Source organism: Channa argus, chromosome 7 (genome assembly GCF_033026475.1).
Source record: "Channa argus isolate prfri chromosome 7, Channa argus male v1.0, whole genome shotgun sequence".
Classification (NCBI taxonomy): domain Eukaryota; kingdom Metazoa; phylum Chordata; class Actinopteri; order Anabantiformes; family Channidae; genus Channa; species Channa argus.
The window spans coordinates 3,674,652-3,695,767 of record NC_090203.1 but is presented as its reverse complement, the minus strand read 5'-3'; the positions used below and the strand labels follow the sequence as shown (position 1 = coordinate 3,695,767).

The 21,116-nt window shown below is 39.4% G+C and overlaps 4 protein-coding genes across 7 annotated transcripts in view; 3 read left to right on the top strand and 1 right to left on the bottom strand.

Annotated features, from left to right (window-relative positions):
• The first annotated feature begins 1,325 nt into the window (after window positions 1–1,325).
• On the top strand, window positions 1,326–10,776 carry dek (DEK proto-oncogene). Of its 2 annotated transcripts, none has more exons than XM_067509582.1 (12): window positions 1,326–1,399; window positions 2,577–2,758; window positions 2,870–2,968; window positions 3,092–3,201; window positions 5,268–5,362; window positions 6,283–6,412; window positions 6,610–6,942; window positions 7,279–7,443; window positions 7,761–7,851; window positions 8,017–8,156; window positions 8,860–8,928; window positions 9,904–10,776. In XM_067509582.1, exons 2-12 carry the CDS (start codon window positions 2,635–2,637, stop codon window positions 9,913–9,915), a joined length of 1,368 nt encoding a protein of 455 aa, XP_067365683.1. In that variant the 5' UTR covers window positions 1,326–1,399; window positions 2,577–2,634; the 3' UTR covers window positions 9,916–10,776. The 2 variants fall into 2 exon arrangements, with proteins under 2 accessions (XP_067365683.1, XP_067365682.1); XM_067509581.1 differs by having other exon boundaries at window positions 1,364–1,522.
• Window positions 10,777–11,241: 465 nt separating this feature from the next.
• Window positions 11,242–17,713, top strand: LOC137130013 (NACHT, LRR and PYD domains-containing protein 3-like). Of its 3 annotated transcripts, none has more exons than XM_067509576.1 (13): window positions 11,242–11,311; window positions 11,645–11,736; window positions 12,460–12,625; window positions 12,757–12,815; window positions 13,117–13,260; window positions 13,832–13,877; window positions 13,959–14,184; window positions 14,448–16,233; window positions 16,330–16,503; window positions 16,776–16,949; window positions 17,036–17,209; window positions 17,292–17,338; window positions 17,579–17,713. In XM_067509576.1, exons 5-12 carry the CDS (start codon window positions 13,136–13,138, stop codon window positions 17,335–17,337), a joined length of 2,751 nt encoding a protein of 916 aa, XP_067365677.1. In that variant the 5' UTR covers window positions 11,242–11,311; window positions 11,645–11,736; window positions 12,460–12,625; window positions 12,757–12,815; window positions 13,117–13,135; the 3' UTR covers window position 17,338; window positions 17,579–17,713. The 3 variants fall into 3 exon arrangements, with proteins under 3 accessions (XP_067365677.1, XP_067365678.1, XP_067365679.1); XM_067509577.1 differs by having other exon boundaries at window positions 11,310–11,434; XM_067509578.1 differs by lacking the exons at window positions 11,242–11,311; window positions 11,645–11,736; window positions 12,460–12,625; ... (1 more) ...; window positions 13,117–13,260; window positions 13,832–13,877 and having other exon boundaries at window positions 14,071–14,210.
• Window positions 17,430–18,923, top strand: LOC137130180 (stonustoxin subunit beta-like). The gene is made up of 2 exons (XM_067509999.1): window positions 17,430–17,436; window positions 17,579–18,923. Exons 1-2 carry the CDS (start codon window positions 17,430–17,432, stop codon window positions 18,118–18,120), a joined length of 549 nt encoding a protein of 182 aa, XP_067366100.1. The 3' UTR covers window positions 18,121–18,923.
• Window positions 18,924–19,068: 145 nt separating this feature from the next.
• Window positions 19,069–21,116, bottom strand: part of npr1b (natriuretic peptide receptor 1b) — a 66,281-nt gene continuing 64,233 nt past the window's right edge. The window contains exons 21-22 of the mRNA XM_067509574.1: window positions 20,922–21,020; window positions 19,069–20,753 (exon numbers count right to left, since the gene is read on the bottom strand). Coding sequence (XP_067365675.1) covers window positions 20,608–20,753; window positions 20,922–21,020 — 245 coding nt within the window. The 3' untranslated portion in view covers window positions 19,069–20,607. The remainder of the gene's footprint in view (window positions 20,754–20,921; window positions 21,021–21,116) is intronic.

Here is a 21,116-nt window from a genome sequence, read left to right as displayed (position 1 = left end):
TTGTCTATAATGTCTTTAATGATTTATCTTTAATGAGCCGAATGACACAAGCACACTTTCTTGAGTGTCTCTCTGTTGTGGGGTCTGCGGCATCAATTACCCTCCATACGAGAGGACAGGGGGGTGGGGGTGGGGCGTTTCATTCACTTGAATGCAGCTGCTAGGCAACAAACTGGTTTTTCTGAATGAAAATGTAAAAGCTGCTCCAGTTTTCCAGCACATAAAGTTGCTCCCACAGCACCACCGTGTGTCCTGTTTCATTCAAGCATATCCTGCACGACTAATGGGTATCAATAAAATAAATGTAGGGGAACAATACAAAAGCAGCAGCAAAAACAACAACAATACTACTACTAATAATAATGCACATTATGATCCTCTGGTTCTATAAAATTATATGAAATCGTAATTACTGCGATAATAAAGATAGATTCTCTGTCAGAAACTGTACGTTTAAGTGAGGAGCCTTCAGCTGGCCAGGTCTTCTGAACAGGGACGGTAAATGTCTGTATAATTACAGTTAGTTTTTGAAAGGGACGGCCTGTAGTCAGTTTTCAAGGTTTTGGCATTTCTACAGTACATCAGGCATTTGGTGTCCCAGTTTAACATTAACTCCAAACATGTTGCACTCAGAAATACCAACATGCATACAAATGATGTGGACTCACAATGCACTGAACTTTGGCAAATTAAGGTTGTGCTTATGAAACAAATGCTTATGAAACAGCATGCATTGCTTCTGGACATACCTTTAATATTGTATGTTCGTGTAGTAATAACATATGTGTTTCGATACTACTAAATGAAGGGTGTTAGGAATTAATATCAAATAAAGACACTTGGTCCTGGTGACAGAATCAAGTATGTTTGCATATACAACATTTTCGATTGGACTGGTTTGTCTCTCAGTCTTTCATACTGTGTGAAAAGTCAATTACACCAATAAGAATGTGTCAGGAATTAATACATATTGTAGATATAGAGTACAGTACAAAAAAGGACAATAAGATAAGGAAATGAATCAATACATATAATGAATCAAAAAAGACACAACAATGGGCAGCATCATACAAAGTCTAGCAACAAATCAGTTTCTGAGAGTTGTTAAGCAGGTTACATTATTATTATTATTATTATTATTATTATTATTATTATTATTATTATTATTATTATTATTATTATTATTGCTAATTTGTTCAAATCCATTCTCACCAGCCCGCCAAACTAACAGTAGTAACAATAGGGGGCGGTAGTAAAATGTTAACGGGGTTCGATTCACCATCAACAAGACGAACAAATCCGTCACGAGCCCTTTGCCCAATCACCTCAGTCCCCGCCGCACGAATCCCCGCCCCTCAGAGAAACCGCCATCATGAAATTAAAAACAAGAAGCTGGCAGGTGAGACGCAGTTTTCGGGTCCATAACAAGGTGTTCGTTAGTTACTGTGTTAGCCAACGTCGGGCAGCGAGGTCCTGGATATTTGGCGACATTTTCTCGGAGTTCGCTGCTTCTCCTAATCAGGTTAGAAATGATCTATGTCACTGTTGCTGTCTAATTACTGCACAGCTGTGAGTGAGCGTCACTAACGTTGTAGCTAACGTCAGTGTTAGCAAGCGGCGGCTAGCTGCGTGGAGAGGCGTTCAATCATTAAACGCTGAGTTTGCCTTTTTAAACTTTCTAACAAACGGATTCAAAACGGCCCGCAAACGGACAAACGCCGGGTGGCGCAGACGTGAATGCGAAACTTGTGTTTTGTACCCTCGAATCTCTCGGGCTAACTTGAGCACAGTAACGTTAGCTAACGTCTTTAACATGCGTAACGTAAAGTTGCAGCGCGCCAATCCACATAGACGTTTATTGTAAAGACACAAACACCCAAACCAGCATCCGCCCGAACAATCGGACAAGTGACAAGTGAAACACACAAAAAAAACGGGATGCAGAACGTTTCCCGAGTGACGGACAGGGCTTTAGCGACTCGTGTTCTATGCTCTTACATAAGTTTCTTAGTTATTGCTTCTGTTGTCAGACACCATTGAATACAGAAAAAGACCAAAAAAAATAAAACAATCTTAAGCATCACCCCATTTTTAAGATTCAAGAAATAATTGGAAGCCACTACAATTATTCGAACTAAGGTCAAGTTATTAAAGAGACATGTAATGTTCGTTTCTTGTTTTCACAGCATAATGTTACTTTCAAGCATTGTGGTAGTGTAACTAGTAGGTTATCAGGTAATCTAATGTATTACCTAAAATCCCACGAGCAAACCAGAACAGTGCTCCTGCATCCAGTTTCTGTGACCCTTGGTTTGCTACATCTGTGTGAAATACACTGTGATGTACCTGTGGCAGGTGTTTGTTTTTTTTAATTAAATTTATTTTTGTTAAATTAATGTTAACTGTTTTCAAAGAGGTTAGGACATTAATCCTAATGAGGAAAATAGAGAAATGTTTCCAAAAGACTATTCGATCATCAATCTTCAGATGCATTCATTACCTCTAGAGTCTGTGACACTTGCACTGAAAGGTTTGAGTTGAGATTGTGTATGTAAGTTAAACACTATTATCACCAGACCAACACTGGAAGCGGATGGTCGTAATTTCATCTATCAGGACTGAGGCAGCACAGATATGAGTGACGTGGCGGAGGAAGCAATGGACAGTTCTGCCGTGTCGGAGGAAGAAGTGGAAGACCAACAGGAGACATCCCAGGACGATCAGTCTAGTCCAAACAAGAGCCGCAACAAAATATCTGGTAAAGAGAAAAACGATGTTGAGTGTGGGTCATTGTGATTTGCTGTTTCCGAGTAGCTGGCTGTAGTTCATGGAAATAAATCTTTAATTTACCTTCTCCCTGTCTTTGCAGCTGTTGGTGAAATCCTTGAGGGCAAGCGAGCAAAGAAAACAGTTGAGAGGCTGGATTTCCAGGTGCCCAAGCAAAAGGAGAAGCTCAAGTTTGGAGATGGTAAATATTTAACTATAACCTGCATGACTTTAATTAGTAATTACGTTTGACAATCTGATTAAGTCTGTAAAATCTGTTGGCTTGACAATTACTTTTTTTTGTAATTAATTTATTTTTTTACAGGTAGTGGAGATAGGTTAGGAGACATTCCACGCACAAACTTCCAGATAACCAAGATGAAGCCAGCTGATCTGAAACCTTTGCACGCCATCCTTTTCGACAGACCAGGAAAGGTAGACATGTGTTGAGCTCCTTTACTTTGGAGCACTTGGTACTTAGGTTTATTCATAAATCAAGCAGTGTATTGAGGTTGTTAGATAGAAGCAGTACAAAATAACTTGCCGTTTAAATGTCTGGATGTTTCTTGACTCATGTACAACCCCAATTCCAAAAAAGTTGGGAAGGTGTGTAAAATGTAAATTAAAACAGATTTCAATGATTTGCAAATCAACCCATATTTTATTCACAATAAAGCATAAACAACACATCAGATGTCGAAACTGAGACATAGGAGCTCATTTGGAATTTGATGGCAGCAACACATCTCAAAAGTTGGAACAGGGTGACGTTTACCATCGTGTAACATCCCCTCTTCTTTTAACAACTGTCTGTAAATGTCTGGGAAGTGAGGAGACCAGTTACTGGAGTTTCAGGAGAGGAATGTTGTCCCATTCTTGTCTGAAGCAGGATTCTAGCTGCTCAACACTCCTCGGACTTTGTGTCCAGATGTCTTGTTTTATGATGTGCCAAGTTTTTTCTGTTGTTGAAAGGTCTAGACTGCAGGCAGGCTAGTTCAGCATATGTTGCTTTAAAACCTCCTATGTACTTTTCAGCATTGATGGTGTCTTTCTATTTAGTCATTTAGCAGATGCTTTTATCCAAAAAGCGACTTACAAGTGAGGTACAAGGCAGCAAAAATCTAAGTCAAGGAGAAAACGTCAAAGCAAAGATTTAAGTGCATAGGAAGGTGCGGTAGAGTTCTGTTTTCAGCAGTTTTTTGAATATTGGGGGTGAGTTTACTGAGCTTGCAGAGTTTGGTAGCCCCTTGCACCATCGTGGGATCATTGCGCTGAGGAGTTTTACCTGTGTCTTCTGTGTGGTGCTGGGACCACCAGACATCGTTCGTTGGCAGACCGCAGCGGACTGGATGCTAGCAGCTGCAGGAAGCCAGTGAGGAGATCTGAAGAGTGGTGCGACATCCTTTCTGGCTGATTAAAAATGAAGTGTGCTGCTGCATTTTGGATAATCTGCAAGTGTTTGATTGTCCATAACTTTCCAGATGTGTGATCTGCCCACATTATAGGCACTAATGCTCCCCCACACCATCACAGAGGCAGGCTTTTAAACTGTCTGATAACAAGCTGGATGATCCCTCTCTTTAGTCTGGTTTAGGCACAACGTCCATGGTTTCCAAAAAGAATTTCAAATGTTGATACATCTGACCTTAGAACAGTTTTCCATTTTGCCTCAGACCATTTTAAATGAGCTTTGGCCCAGAGAACACAACTGCAGTGTTTCTGGATCATGGTCACATCTGGCTTCTTCTTTGCATGGTACAGCTTTAACTTGCATTTGTGGCTTGAACAGTGAGCTGTGTTCACAGACTGATTTCTGGAAGTGTTCCTGAGCCCATGCAGTGATGTCCAATTGAGAAATCATATGTTTTTAATGTAGTGCTGCCTGAGGGCTGCCTGAGATTACACGCATCCAATTTTAACCTTTAGTCTTGTCACTTGCGCACAGAGATTCCTCCTGATTCTCTGAATCTTTTGATATTATACTCTGTAGATGAGGGGGATCTGCAAAGCCTGCAATTTTACATTGAGAACCATTATTCTGAAGTTGATCCCCAATGTTTAGACGCAGTTTGTGACAGATTGGTGAACCTCTTCCCATCTTTACATTCGAGAGGCTCTGAAATGCTCCTTTTATACCCAGTCATTTTCCTGACCTGTTGCCAATTAACCTAATTAGTTGTCTAATGCTCCTCCGTTTTGTTTTTGGCCCTGCTCTAACTTTTTTGAGATGTGTTGCTCCCATCAAATTCAAAATGAGGTAATATGTATCATGAAATGCAAAAACCTCTGTTTCAACATCTATGTTGTTTATGATCTATTGTGAATGGCATATGGGTGTATGAAATTTGCAAATCATTGCATTCTGTTTTTATTTACATTTACACGTCTTCGTACTGATTTTAGATCCTAAAATATGACAGAATTGTTAGATTTCCTCAACTGTAAACTGAAATGACATGAAATTTGAATTTAATGTAAACTGCATTTTCTCATTTAAACAGATGGCCACAATAAAGAAGAACTTGCGGCTGTTTAATGGCTTTTCTTTTGATGCAAACAGTGAGCAGTACACGAAAAAACGAGAGAAGCTTCTCAAGTAAGTTTCTGTGTGGAGATGGGAGTCTGCTTAAAAAGTAGTTTTGCTTCTTCAACTCATGCTTACAGGAAACTGACAGCAGTTTGATATTGTTAACGTACAGGTTTACTTTGACTATTCTTATGTTCATGCTGGCTATCAAAAGATTAAAGCCCTTTCAGTTGAAGTGATCAAAAAGCCACAATCCTTGATCTGGGCAAAAATGTATTCAAATGTGTTTCTAAAGCTAACATGAGGCTTCAGCAGAGTAGTTAATTATTTAATGGGTATCTTTAAAAGTGAATGTCTTTGTAGCATGAAACGACTCAGAATTGGAGATCAGTTTGGGCACGAGATAGAAATAGGAGAGCTTATGAAGACTGGGCCACCTCGTCCAGGAGATTTGCCTGGGTGATGTTTGCTTGGTGTCAGGCCCCCTTTCATTCTTTTTGAAAACTCTTGCAAAAATGCTGCCAGATTGTTAAAATGCGTTATGTCAGATTTGGGCCCTCATGTCCTTATTCGAAAACATGTGAATGTGTCCTTTTTATTAGTGAAATTAGTTGACATTTGTAACGTAAGTACAGAGCTGTCAAATGTCATTCATGAAGGTTTAAACAATTTTTCCTTTTTTAAATTTTATTTATTTTTAATTGCTAAGATTAAGCTACTTTTAGAGAAAAATGTAAAAGATATTTTGGGCTGAACATGCTCCACGTAATCTTTGCATGAATTTCTTTAACTTGAACAGTGGGCAATTGAGTTGTGTGCTAAAGCCCGTCCTCACTTGTTTGATTTGTGTTTGTATTTCCCCATACTGGATTAGAAAATAGTGCTGGGTCTTCTTTTGTGTATAGTTACTAAACTAAAATGATGAAGCTGTACACTTTTACAAACAACTTAAGTTTTTTCTTTTCTGTTTGTTTAACTTTTGGTTGCAGGAATTCACATTTTACAAACTCTAAATTGAAAGTTGTCTGTGGTGTTTTGGATTTGGAGAAGAAGGGAACTCACACAGATCTAGTAGAAAGGATCATGAATTTCCTCATTGCACCAAAAAACAGCGGAAAGGTGAGTTGTAAGATGCGTGAATAACTAGTAACCTTTTGATTGTCACTGAATCTTTTTACTGAATTTTTAGTACAGAGTAATTTCTAAGGTAAATGTCTGAGAAGTAGAGTATATTATTTAAAGGTCTTGATAACAACCAAAACAATTTTCAGCCTAAAGATTCTCATCAGTTTCAGCTTGTGTTTGTCCTTCTGCAGCGTGTTCCTGTAAAGAAAAAGAGGAAATCAAAGAAGAAACTCTCAGGTGACAACTCGGGGGCAAAGACCAAGAAGAACAGCAAATCCAAACTGAAGAGCTCTTCCTCAAGTCCCAAAAAGTCCAAAACGGGAAGCAAGTCCAAAGCCATCGTTATGGACTCCAGTAGCGATGATGATGACGATGAGGAAGATGAGAAGGCCACGGCTTCAGCTGAGGCTGAGGGATCAGATGGAGAAGAGAAACAATCTGAGAAAGAGGAGGGGCAATCTGACGAGTCAGAGCAGTCTGCCGAGGCAGAAGGAGAGGAAGAAGATGAGGATGAAGATGATGAGGTGAGGCTGTGACGAATGAGTAAATAAAGCAACTGGAGATGAAACACTAAGTAGATAAATTAGGCGGACGATCAGCAACTTTTATTTACGCTATTCCTATTCAAGCAATATCAGATTGCTCATTAGATTTTACCAATTTTCTGACATTTTCTACACTAAATGATGACTCGAGAAAGTAATCACGAGAATCGATAAGTTAATTGCATCTCCAATGTGTATTTTTTTTTTTTTTTTACAAAAAAGTGATTTCCTAATAAAATAAAATTATCCACATGTTCTTTGTAAATTTTAGTCGTGTTTCTTTAAAAGGGCAAATTCTTTGCCTTCATTTTTCAGTCTCCCAAATCAAAATCGGGCAAAGGGAAATCGGCGTCCAGCAAATCAGCACCAGCAAAAAGACAGAGAACACCAGCGAAGAAGACGGGTCCTCCTAAAAAGAGAGCGAAGAAAGAGGTTTCTGATGAATCGGGATCTGACGCCAACAGTGAAGCTGATGAGAAGGTAAAACTCAGGTGTAATGCGTTTTTGCTTTGCAGCATGTTTGATTGGATCTCATGTACGTTCAGCAGTGCAGCCTGGATAAAAATCTGGAAGCAGGAGAAACCTGGAAGAAACTGCTTAAAATATTATGTAATGACACAGAAAAGGGCTTAAAAACACAACTAGTTTTCCTTTTAAGTCCTGATATCGATTTCTCAAAGGAGATTGTTTCCGCTGAATGTATTCCCACATGTAGAACCTAGAGTTTAATTTTGTGTTTGAATATCAAGAGGGATCTCAAATGTAGTGTTGGATTTAATGTTTATCTATTTTTACAGCCTAAAAAAAAGAAATCAGCTCCCGCCAAGCCGGCCGCCAAAACGAAGAAAGCTGACAGCAGCAGCAACAGCAAGAACAACACAAACAAAGGTGAGGTACTGCACTGCTAATTAGAATCACCTCAATTTTCCGTGTTCTAACTCTTATAGTGTTGAACCTTCATGTGACAAAATCCCCCCCCCCCCAAAAAAGGGTAGAAGTTAGTACTTCGGGTACATTCACCATAGCATCATCTTATTTTTGTTCCTGCTACAGAGGACAGTTCTGATGACGACGAGCCGCTCATAAAGATGATAAAGAAAGCGCCGACCGACGAGCAGCTGAAGGAGACTGTGCAAAGTCTGCTGAAGGAGGCGAACCTGGAGGAGATGACCATGAAACAGATCTGCCAGAGAGTGAGAAGCTTCCTACTGCTAATGACAGGAGATGCTCACGCTGACGTGTATATTAAATAGTACATTGTAGAAGTTAACACCATTAATATACAAAAACTAAAGCTCTCACTATGGGCATTCTTTTTTTTCTCAAGCCTGTGTCCTCTACCATGGACATGGGAGCTTGAGAGGGTCCTGTGGATCTTGGCTGTTCTTCTGAACAGAGATCTTAGATGTTGTACCTGGTGGAGCAGTTCTCTCAGTTTGGGGCCGCAGACATCACTATGTCTATCACTACGGCCTCCTTCTGTTTGTCCACCACTACTATGTCTGGTTGGTTGGCCATTACCAGTTTTTACCAGTTCTGGATCTTAGCTCGGTCATTCTCAACCACATTCAGAGGTGTATCCCATTGTACTTGGAGCCTGTCCCTGCCAGGGTTGGTGCCTACTATCTTTCAGTGCAGCTTTGTGGAGTCACTAGGAGGATTTTTTTTTTTTTTTTTTTTTTTTTTTCCCGTCTGTCATGTATATCGTTTGTTCCTGCTCTTCAGTCTTATCCTCTAAGCCTGCACTGACTTCTATATAGCATTTATTATAAAGTGTTTGTTTGTATTTAATTGGAATGTATAGTTTTGCTATTTTTAGATATGTAAAAATATATGTTTTATATTTAATTATAATGTCTGTGTTCCCATGAAAATTACCCTTTTTTGTTGGTTCAGGTGTATGACACCTTCCCAGACCATGACTTGACCAGTAAGAAGGACTACATCAAACAGACAGTCAAATCTGTGAGTATCAGGACACACACACTTGAAGCTTTAGTAGCTCATACTTATGGTTCAGGGAAACCACGGGTCCTTAAAGTTTTAAATTTGTTTTTCAGAATTTAGGGCCATTAAAAGTCGTCTTATTTTTAATCAGGGAAGGTCTTAAAATTTTAAGATTAGAAACACATAAAATGTTATTATACTTTTTAAACCATTGACTGCTGCAACAGCTTATTACAAGTTTAATGGTGATGAAAGGTTAGTACAAATCTGCAGAGACTAACTTTAACAACCAAGTAAGTTTTACAGAACTGCCTAAAGCGAGACAGTGTTTGGGAGTCTGTCTGTCTTTTTTTTATTTCCTAAAGCACCTGTTGTACACTCACTGATGCAGGGAGACCCCTACAGCCTTATGTGCTGTTTCATTATAAGGGGATGCAAAATTACAACGATCTTCCATCATCAGAAGTAAGTCTGCAACTAGACCACTAGATGCCACAAGTTACCCATCGTGACAATGTGAAAACAAGATTTAGGCCTTTTGCTATTACATTCCAGCATTGACACAGGTCCCATAGGTTCCGACTCCATTTTAGGACAAAAACAAAAAGCCATGAAGTCAGGCCGTCTCATCTAAGGTAGACAAACTGCAGTTAAATGAGGATGAGGTTTCTGTTGTCTGTTCACCCTAAATTCTACTCTTTGGCTGATCTCCAAACCCTATGTTTGGCAAATACCAGTCATCACCTGAATCATGGTCTCATGCTACACTCAGCTGATTTTAGTTCCTATTATGTAAATGTATGTTTTGGATCTTTGTCTGTTGACATTTCTGATGACCTGCCCATCTGACCAAGCTGTAAAAAAATAAATAAAATTATGAAAGTATAAAAACTTGAACACGTGGATTTAGATTTTAGTATATACTCCATACAATGATTATTAGCTTATCCTCCTTTATTATTGTTTTATACTTCTTTAAATGTTTCTTTGCAGCTCATCACATGAAGATCTGAAGAATTGTTTGACCCTGCAAAACATCACAAGGGAAAATCTTCTTCAGAAATGACTGAAAAGTTTTTTTTTTTTTTCTCAGCGCTTTCATGTCATTATTTGTTTTCATAAAAAAACACTTTTGTACATGTTTTTTATTAATGTGTTGTTTGTGTATAGGTTTTCGGATTAACTCAACAGTGTTCGTCAACTTTTTAAAAAAAAGTTCGAAGCAAAGAAGTGGTTTTAAAAAAAAAATTTCAAACAAGTAGACAGCATCACTTTTATTTTTAGATTATGTTTGATGGGATTTATGGAAGGCTCAAACTAACATGTAGTTCTTTCAGTGTGAAGTGTGTTGCCTTTTACTCACTAATCCATCTGAGTTGATTTGCTTTGACTTCTAACTTCACACCCATTTTCATGTTTTCTGTAACCTGAAAAGCTTATTTAACAGGTGAAATGCTGTTTAAGATTATTTATGATTTAACATAAAGAACAAAAGGTCAAGAAAATGTTTTGCAGACCAAAAATGAAGAGCAGTGATTTGGATGTTGGAAGAACTAATTGCCTTTTTTAAATTCACAGTCTCTGATCTGCTGAAGGAGGCAAACCTGGAGATCAGGTCTTTGCTTTTGACTCGCAGGATTTCACATTTTTTATTTCTGGATTTGATTTTGTACATATGTTTCTAATTAAGTGAAGCTGTTTTCCTTAATACACATTCTGACTCATTAAGTCGCTCAAGTTTTTTTAAAATCTTTTTTATTTTCTATATTTTTTTTTCTTAAGTCATTTAATTTACAGAAATTTACAAAGTCTTTAAAGTGTGTTGAGAAATTTCCTTACTGATTAAAATTCTACCTTTTTGAACAACATTGTCTCTGTTTGGAAATGTTTGGGCCACAACAGATGTTCAGGGTTTTGACGCAGTTAATAAACCAACTGTACTTGTGTACTGGCAGGATTATATCAGACCTGGGAGGAATCTGCAAAAGTATCTGCAGTTTGCACCAAACTTGGTGGTGCCTGCATTTGTGATCCACATGAAAGTTTCACACACTGTTCTACATGCTCAGTAATATCTGCATATTGTTTCTGTTTCAGGGACCTGGTTGAGGCAAAAATATATCAAAGGGAAAACAGTTCAGTTTAGCTTTTCTGCAAAACTAAATCAGTTTAGTTTCATCTGTGACCTTTTTGTTTTGTTTTTGGATTTTTTTCTGTTTGTCTTTCAGTTGAACTCTGTTAGCTTTCAATTCAGTAGCTCTTACAAAATCAAGATGTGTTTGTCTGTCAGTCTGTAAACAAAACCTATGGGCGTATCCCATCTAACCACTGACCGAAACGAAAGTAAAACCAAGAAGTGCTCTGCCGCTCTGAACAGGATGTTTTGATCAACTCGTCGTTGGTAAGTAGGCTTTTGCTTGTAGTTAAACTAGAATATAGAAGATGTTTGCAGGTAGACTGCTGCAAATTATTGTCGGGTTTGCAAAAACTACTGGAGAATAAAGTACACAAAGGAAACTAACAGGTGGATATGATCAGAATTTTCTCTTGAGTCTCTTGATCAGAAACTTGTGTAGACTAGCATTTTATAGGAACAGAATTTTTTTTTTTTTAATATATATATGTATATGTGCCCCATAAATATTTAAAGAAACATGGGAGAAAACTACATACTGCACAGGGAACCAAACAGATAAGAATTGTTTCATGAGCTTGTGTCTGCTTTCTCCTCTAGCATGAGCTGTTTTAAAGTCATTTATATTCAGCAAAGCCGTCTCCACTGCAAACCTGCTGCTGGTCATGATCTTCACTCCTAATATTGACTTGGTAAGTGTAAAGAGAGAAATGGTAAACATTAATGCTGCTTGACCCTGAAGGCAAAAGAGTTACTTAGGCAAGTATGTTTGAAAAACAGTTTCACTTTGGCCAGCTGATGTGAACACCTGATACACATTATATAAAGATTGCAATTATCATAGCTTTCATGCTCTGTTGACACGATCTATTCAAAGTCATTTTTAATGCCCTTCCAATGAAAGGTTTTGGTGTATAATTAAATATGACACCAAGTTGGACACGATGATCTTTTGAGTATGAATTTCCCAGGAGAACAAAACTGTTTTGGTTTATATCAGAGTTTAATGTTCATTTGCATTAGATCAATAGAACTAATACTTAGGTAGATCTTACTGCTATTGGAACAAATGTTCATGTCAATATTAATAATTCAGGGCTTTTTGGTGGAGCTACACGTTATAAACAAAAGGGTAGGTGGAGTGAGAAACCAATGAATTGGATGCAGTCTAGTGCATTTGTTTTGCCTGTGGCTTAATTAAACTGTAATAATGCATACGTATGCTATAAAGTTATGACTTTTGGGATTAACTGAAGGAGTTTTCAACCAGAAGAATCGTCTGAAAGAAAATCAAAAATTAAGTGTTGATTGCAGTGATTACTGTTCCTATTAGTTACTTTCGCTTCTGCTGCTTATGGCTGTTTAACGGCTCTCAAACCCCACTGCTTTCGTTTTTCGTGCATGTATATGTGCAGGGGAGGAGTTTCGCCAAACTAAAGGAACGAGACAAGACGATGAAAATAAATTTATCTCAACGTCGGAGCACGTTGACTTAACCTTTTCCAAACACCTGACTACTTACTCATTCAGCAGAAACACTGCAACATATGATGCCATTCGAGCCGCTTTTCCACCTTTCATGTAAGAAAAAAATTGTTTTATATTCAAAAAATATGACAGAAAATATTTTAAAAAGTGGTTAAAGGCAGATTTGTTGCTCTGTCATACACTTATTGAATGATCTGCATTTTCAACTGTCACTTTTTTACAAGGACTGAGCACTTCAGAGAACATCCTCCAACCTTCAGCTTCAAACCAAAACTTGTACAAAGTAAGGGATTATATATTAAACATTGAGATATTCCATGGCACTATAATACATGTCAATATTACAATACATTAATTTCATAAATTTAAGGACTGAAGACTGCAATGTACCTGAAACAGATGATTGGGTTGTGTTGTACTGTATGATGTTGTCTTATGATCCTAAAAGCTGTTACTTTGCAGATTATTGACACCTTTTAATCATCACAATGACCGACTGGCTTATAGCAGCTACAGTCATTAGCATTTGGAACAGGCTATTATTTATGTCTTATTGTACTCGGTGTCACTGACCTACATTGTAGTATCACTGAAGACCTGAAGATGAGTAAGCGGGGATCTCGGAGGCTATCAGCCTCTTCTGCAGAAAGCTTTATTTCTGCCCAAAGTGCCCGCTCCAAAGGCTATCCTCCAGCCTTCAGCAGCATACCCGGACCTGCCGGAGAAAGGTAAAGTGGAAAGATTTTATTATCAAGATGATGTGATGGGAGTAATGTGTGAAACAGTTCCCAGGACTTAATTGTGACAGATGTCATTAACTTAAGTTTCAGTTTAAATTTAATGACACTATGCATGAATGAATATATTTGAATGTTAAGTTTGCATTGTATAAAGAGGAAAACAAGATTAAATAATCCATAATCCTCAACAAAAAAAAGCTAAATGTATCAGGCATTAAAAGCAAAAGTTGTTCTTAATCTTAGTTTTCTGTTTAACATCTTTAAATTTATGAATTTATTCTACCAGCAAATGATGAAAAACTTGTTCATTAACACTTAAACACATTAACTTTTCACAAAGTCAATATTCTGATTAATTTGATGGAAAATTTTCTGACGATCATAGTACTAATCACAGTAGGCCACCGATCTGTAATACTGTACTTAGAAATATAACATCACATTTGACAATATATTAAATATGATTCATTATACCATGGATATTTTCAATTTTTAATACCCGTAACCTGATGGATTGCATTTCTCTTGATTTGGAACTTTTTTTCTTATAATTTCTCAGTGGCCAGCCTGCATTACCTATGAAGCAGAAACTGAACACGCTGCAGGTGAGGAACTACATTTAATATTTAACTAATCTGCATAATTGTTTTTATGATTCATAACTCACATTTTATGGTGTGTGTCAGGTATTTGAATCCAAAACAATGGCTTTTGTGAAGCAAGCTCTGAAGACGCATAAGGAGGTTCTTTCTGAAACGCACAAAGGACTGTTTGATGAAGACATGCAGGATGATCAAGTACCTGATCAACCAGCTGAGTTTGATGATGACACAAGTGAAGCGGCTCTGAAGATTGCTCTCCATATCTTGAGGACCATGAACAAGGAGGGACACGCTCGCACACTCGAGCAGAGTAAGAGACTGCATGTTGTGCTCATGGTAATAGAATTAACATTAGCATATCACCTGGTGTAGTGTCGGCCCTCTTTATCCAGTCCGGCAGTAAAATCCTAGATACCGATTCTTTGTGTACCCTTAACATCTAGCCGATGCACATTTTGTACACTGACGTATTTTTGTCGACGCGTCGCCCCACCCCTAACATCTAGGAATGTGGAGGCATGTGCACAAATGAGTATTAAAATCTGTACAACAAATTGTACTTTCTGTCCTCAGGTCATTACGGGGAACTCGCCATGTACCAACGGCTGCAAAAATCATTCCTGCAGAAGAAAAATGAGTTTTTGTTGGAAGAGACAGCAATGACACAGCAATGGCCTGTGCCTCTCAAAAAGATTTATACTAAGCTCTATCTGATAGAGGGGGGCAGTGGAGATGTCAATATGGAACATGAAGTGAGAACAATTGAGGCAGCATTCAACAAATCCAGGTCTTTAGAAATTATGATTAATTGTGAGGACATCTTCAAGCCCTTTCCCAAACAAGACAGACCAATCAGAACGGTGCTCACCAAGGGGATAGCTGGCATTGGTAAAACTGTGTCGGTCCAGAAGTTCATGCTGGATTGGTCAGAGGAGAGAGCCAACTGTGACATCCAGCTCCTGTTTTCGCTTCCTTTCAGGGAGCTGAATTTGCTTAGAAATGAGAGAAGAAGTTTGATGGAGCTGCTATATGACTTCTCTCCAGGCCTGAAAGCATCTGGAATCAAAGACCTGAAAATGTACAAAGTTCTGTTAGTACTTGATGGTCTTGATGAATGCAGACTCCAACTAGACTTTAAGGGAAAAGAGAGATGTTGTGATGCTACACAGGCAGCCTCAGTGGATGTGCTGCTGACTAATCTCATTGCAGGTAACCTGCTGCCAAAAGCTAAAGTGTGGATAACAACCCGACCGGCTGCAGCCAGCTGCATCCCTCCACAATATGTCGACAGAGTTACTGCGATACGAGGTTTCAGTGACCTACAGAAGGAGCAGTACTTCCACAAGAAAATTGATGATGAAATGTTGGCTAAAAGAGTTATTGCAACCATAAAGTCAACAAGAAGTCTTCACATCATGTGCCACGTTCCTGTGTTTTGCTGGATTTCCTCTATCGTCCTGGGTAACATCTGCGCCACGTCTGGTGGAAAAATGCCAAAGACATTGACTCAGATGTACATCCACTTTTTGGCACATCAGACTGCACATATGCATGTCAAATATGGTGAGGAGCAACAGCTGGACTCCAAAGGGAACAACAAGGTGATTATGTCACTTGGGAAATTGGCCTTCCAGCAGCTGCAAAAAGGCAACCTCATCTTCTACGAGGAGGATCTCAGAGAATGTGGTCTTGATGTGAAAGAAGCATCAGTCTACTCGGGAGTGTGCACTCAAGTGTTCAGGGAAGAGTCCTGGATGCAGCATAAAGTCTTCTGCTTTGTGCATCTGTCTGTTCAAGAGTTCCTCGCAGCTTTGTACGTACATGTGATGTACAGCGTGAGTGGTGTAAACCTAATGGTCGAAGGACCCGAACGGAGGTCTCAAACCCGGCCTGTGTTGGAATTGCACAAAGCTGCAGTGGACAGAGCCTCACAAAGTGATAGCGGCCACCTGGATCTTTTCCTGCGTTTCCTCCTCGGCCTTTCTCTGGAGTCCAGTCAGGATCTACTGAAAGGCCTTAAGATACAGATTGAATCGTGCGACTCCCAAAGTCACGAGGAATCTATCGAGCACATTAAGGAGCGAATAAGTGAGACTCACTACCCAGAGAAGTACATCAATCTCTTCCACTGTCTGAATGAGTTGAACGAGCACTCTCTGGTGGAGGAGATCCAGAGTTACTTGGAGTCAGACCAAGACTCAGTGATGGACCAGTGCTCTGCATCTCAGTGGGCCGCTGTGGTCTTTGTTTTACTGACCTCACCAGAGAAGCCAGAGGAGATTCACCTCAAAAAATACTCCAGAACAGCCGAAGGCCTTCTCAAGCTCTTACCAGCCATCAAAGTATCCAAATCAGCAATGTAAGTATCCTTCATTTTTCACGAGAGTCATTTTGTCTTGAACACATCCATCGGTAATTCGTAATAACAAATTGACTTTGTCTTTCCATTTACCAGGTTGAATGACTGTAATCTCACTGCAGAAAGCTGTCGAGTACTATCCTCCACTCTGAGCCTGGGCTCTAATGAGCTGAATCATTTAAACTTAAGTGACAATGACTTAAAAGACTTTGGAATTCAGCTTCTCTGCGCTGGACTCCAGAGTCCAAACTGCAGACTGAAGACACTGAGGTGAGGAAATGCCAAAGCTGACAAGAACCCAGGCGACAGTGTGCACAGTGTCTCCCATCTCAGCTGCTGAAGCTTTTGACAGTTGTGTCATAGTCATTCAATTGTTTTAATTATTTATTTCAAGAGATATTCAGTGACTTGGAAATGTTCGTCTATGAACCTCTAAGTTCCTCTTCTTAATAACCTGTTTGTGGAGCTGCTTGAAGTTTTCTTTTAGGTAGATAATATAACATAATTTGATACAAAAGTATTCACATTGTTTTTCCCTTCAGGCTGAATAGATGCAGTCTCACCCAGGGTTGCTGCGAAAAACTGGCTTCAGTTCTGAGCTGTCAATCATCACAACTTCAAGAACTGGACCTAAGTGACAATGACATTGAAGACTCAGGAGTGGAGCTGCTCTGCACCGGACTTGGAAATGTGCACTGTAAACTGGAAATACTCAGGTGAAACCACTGATGCTGTTTAACAGTTGATTCCCCCCCCAGTTAAGGATGAATGAATTCTTGTATTCATGTTTATTGTGCCACAGGTTGCCACACTGTAGCATCACAGAGCTCGGCTGTGGTTATTTGGCTTCAGCATTAAGGTCCAACCCAACCCACCTGAAACTACTTGACTTGAGCTACAGTCACCTTGGAGAGTCTGGTGTGAAGCGTCTCTCCGAAGCCCTGCAGGAAGGAAAGTGTGAATTTACTAAGCTCAGGTAAGAACAAATTACAAAGGAAAAGTATGAACCTTCATTGTGATCCAGACTGACTGCATGTGGGTTTTTTATCTGCTCACAGAGTCCACCACAATGCTGAACACTGGTTCAAACCAGGACTGACATAATGTAAGTTGTGATGTGTTTTAAAGATAAAGTCAGTTAGAAAGTGAGTGCAGGCACCTTTTCTTCATGTTGTGATGTGGTAAAACTAGCACTAATGCACAGTGAGATTTCCTGAGACATGAAAAGAAAGGATAGTGGAACATTTTCCTCTGTTGTGTCGCACTATAATATCATCACCTCCTTGTGCATTATTGTGCATTTATCATATTTTCATCTTACCGGTTGTTTTCTTTCTGGCACCAGGGGCATGTGACCTCACTATGGATCCTAACACAGCACACAAACTCCTCGTCATCTCTGAGGACAACCGGAAATTTAGCCAGGGAAACGAGAAGCAGGACTATCCCGATCACCCTGACAGGTTTGATTACTGGGCACAAGTCCTGTTCCAACAGGGCCTGACTGGCCGCTGTTACTGGGAGGTGGAGTGGGAAGGAAACTGGGCAGGGATTGGTGTTACCTACAAGCATATCCTTCGCAAAGGGCCAGACACTGACTGTTTGATTGGATACAATACAATATCTTGGAGTCTGCACTGTTCTGTTCATGGCTATCGTGCATATCATGACTTCAAGAGCGTCGTCCCTCATGTCCCTCTGGGATGTTCTCGTAGACTGGCCGTGTTTCTGGACTGGGAGGCCGGTATCCTGTCGTTCTACAGAGTTTCTGTTAGTAGGTCACTGACACACCTGCACACGTTCTCCACCAAATTCACTGAGCCCCTTTACCCAGTTTTCAGAGTGTGGGGTAAAGGTTCCTCACTGAGACTGTGTCAGGTGAAGTGATTTGAAAGAAAAGACAGAATAAGGGATGTACACAGTTATACGGTTGGGTGAAAAGAATTTATTTCATCCCTGTAATATCTAATCATAAATTTGTTGTTTTTAATTAATTTGTACTGGCTGCATTGGTTGGTTGGGTTGAGTTTGCATCATTATACATTGAAAGTTAATAATTAAAAGTGATTTAATATTTAGAATCATGTTAATTCATGTAATTCATAATATAGAAGTTTTACATTTGTGCAGATATCTAGATAAAGAGAGAAATATAATAATTTTTAAAGCAAAAACGTGGTTATTTTACTCAATTAAATGTGTACTAAGGTTATGCTCATTATCAGACATAAAAAGGATTTAACTGTTTTTGTAAAAAAAAAAAAAAAACTTTTACTAAGAATGATGGAATTAAAATTACATTTTAAAGAGGGTTAAATTTCACCAATTTTCAACTTGCTTTCTTTAGTTCTAGTTTGGGAAATACATGTATATAGTACAATGTTCCTCTGTTTTCCTGCAGTTTTAGAAGAGCACGTTAACCAACATTACAATCTCTGTGCACAGGGCATCATCTCCAGTTTTTTTAAACAGAACATCCATATTTTGATGAGTGTAGTTTAATACCATACAAGATACTATGATCTGCTGCCTTTAATCAGTTGTATAATTCTGTATCATCCACCTGTAATATTTAGGTTTCTTGACTTTTACTACTCATTTTTAAAATGTGGTTTTATTTGCATTACAATTCACATTTGGGTATGTTTCAACTATGTTTTGTCATAGTAAATAAATGAGTTTATAATGGACTTTTAGTGATTTTGTACAATTATTTTTCCAGGTTATTCTTCCATGGTGTTGATTTCTCGGTTTTAGTTTGGTGTATTATCCCTGTTGCACCAATGACCATATCTCCTTCCTTGTTCCACACTAACAACTTATTTCACAAACAGCTCTGCACAGAACTTTATTGAGGCCACTACAGGTCAGTACAAACACTGCTGGTTTGACCCCCCCCCCCCCCCCCAGTACAATCAGATGGCTCATTTTAACTTTTCTGAATCCCGAACTTCAACTGAAACTTTGCTGTAAAGCGTAGGAACACAAAATGGCACTGGAGGTGAAGTGTGTCACAGCTAAAACAAGTCTGAACTGACAGCACAAAACAAAGCAGGTAACTGATGAAAACACATTGTCGTGACAATGTGCTTCAAAAGTAGATGTCATTTCTAAAGCTGCATTTTTGTTGTAATGGCACTTTATAAAAATATCTGAACTTTCTCATATGTTACATTTTGAGATTTCAATCAGTGAATCCATGAACCCTCTGTGTTCTCCAGTATGTTTCACTCCACTGGTCATTAGGCATCAGAGTTAAGAAGTGTCCAGAAAACTCTAGTGTAACGGAGACATCACAGGTCCGTCCTGCTGACTGGCTCTGCTCCGTGTAGCTGAACTTGAACCACTGGATGTAAAGCTCGTTTGTTCAGTTTAAAGATGTGGTGTTAGCTGATGGTAACTCGAAAAAGAAAAATTGATTTCAAAATCTTTTTTTCTCTCCTATTTGCAGGAAGCAGTCCAACGGAAGTGAAACCCCTGTCCCCAAATTCAGTCTTTTTGCGATTCTGTGATGTACTGCTTTGGAGAAATTCCCCCAGAGTTGCTCAGGTAAGTTGCAGTGTGCTGCTCTAACAATGGTGAGGAAGTTAATCATACTGTATGTACATTTGCCAATAAACAACTAGTTATTCTTTGTCTAAGCATCGTCACTTTAAAACAGAAAAAGATTGTTGCAATGAAGTGGTTCCAAACCCTGGTCCTCCGACTCGCCCACCGGCTGATTACCTGGATCAGGTGATACCATTTATTTTATCTTGCATCACTCCACAGTCAAACTGGTCTCTTCCAGCTTGCCACTGACTGAACGCACCTGATCCAGGCAGCACAGGTTTACTTGAGGACCAGAGCTGCGAACCACTGCTGTACATAAGAGGCTCAAAAGGTCCAAACCTCGGTGATGTGTGGGACCATTTGGGACTCTAGCCGTGGATCAGAGTCCTAAATGGGGCACATTCTGGCACATTTAGAACGCAGGAGAGCACGGTTATCTGCTTGTGAACTTTTTGAACCTTTGATTTAAGGAACTCAAATAGGCACAGGTACAACATATAAAAGACAAACACAGAAAATAGTCTGTTCTTTCATTTACAATGAGTCATTATGTTACATTATGTTCAGCCCTTTTGATTACGGTTTTACACTTCCTGCTTCTGCAAGTCCCTCTTCCTCCACCTGTTTTATAACTTGTGCAGATTATTTACGTGTTTGTTGTGAGGTCTAGATCTATCGGTCTTGTTCAAAAATAAGAAGCCACCCAGATATCTTCTGCTGCAGGACGACGACACCCAGAGACGAGATTTCTTCATCGGCTTCACATTTTATCGTCCGTTATCTTCCCTCCTCTTGTTGTCCCCCCCTGTCCACAGTGTGTCGTCACTGGCTGTTGCTCTCTCCCAGTAGCCAGTAGGTCGTCATCTTTCCTTTGCCTTTGACGTCGATCTCTCCCCTCAGCTCCAACTGGAAGCAGTTGAACTCTAGCAAGACGTCACGAGTTGCTGCTGACACGTGGATCTTCAGCGCTGCTCAAATACAGGTACAAAATAAACAGGTTAAATTCTGTGTTATTTAAAAACTCATTTCATAAGCAAGTTAGAGTTGAGGCAGTTCCTGGTTTAGAAACGTGCAATTTGACAGTTTTTAGTTTGCAGAACAGTCATGTAGGAAATGTGCAGGTTCTCATTCCTGACCTTCTCCACTGGACTCCATACGAGAAGACGTGTTGACGGTGTCACCAAACAGACAGTACCGAGGCATCTTTAGACCCACCACCCCTGCACACACCATGCCTACACAAAGAATGTAGGTGGAGATTGATATATACAACCTTTTTTAAAAAAAAGTGCAATAAGCAAACGTGGTCTGATTAAGAAGACCCTCTGGCC

What these genes read in the sequence shown, in the direction of transcription:
- dek (XM_067509582.1), top strand. Translation starts at nt 2,635, where the DNA reads ATGAGTGACGTGGCGGAGGAAGCAATGGACAGTTCTGCCGTGTCGGAG. An exon ending in GAAGCTCAAGTTTGGAGATG is followed by an intron (nt 2,969 to 3,091) that starts GTAAATATTTAA and finishes ATTTTTTTACAG; the next exon opens with GTAGTGGAGATAGGTTAGGA. An exon ending in ATGAGGATGAAGATGATGAG is followed by an intron (nt 6,943 to 7,278) that starts GTGAGGCTGTGA and finishes TTCATTTTTCAG; the next exon opens with TCTCCCAAATCAAAATCGGG.
- LOC137130013 (XM_067509576.1), top strand. Translation starts at nt 13,136, where the DNA reads ATGAGTAAGCGGGGATCTCGGAGGCTATCAGCCTCTTCTGCAGAAAGC. An exon ending in AAAGTATCCAAATCAGCAAT is followed by an intron (nt 16,234 to 16,329) that starts GTAAGTATCCTT and finishes TCCATTTACCAG; the next exon opens with GTTGAATGACTGTAATCTCA. An exon ending in TGCAGACTGAAGACACTGAG is followed by an intron (nt 16,504 to 16,775) that starts GTGAGGAAATGC and finishes TTTTCCCTTCAG; the next exon opens with GCTGAATAGATGCAGTCTCA.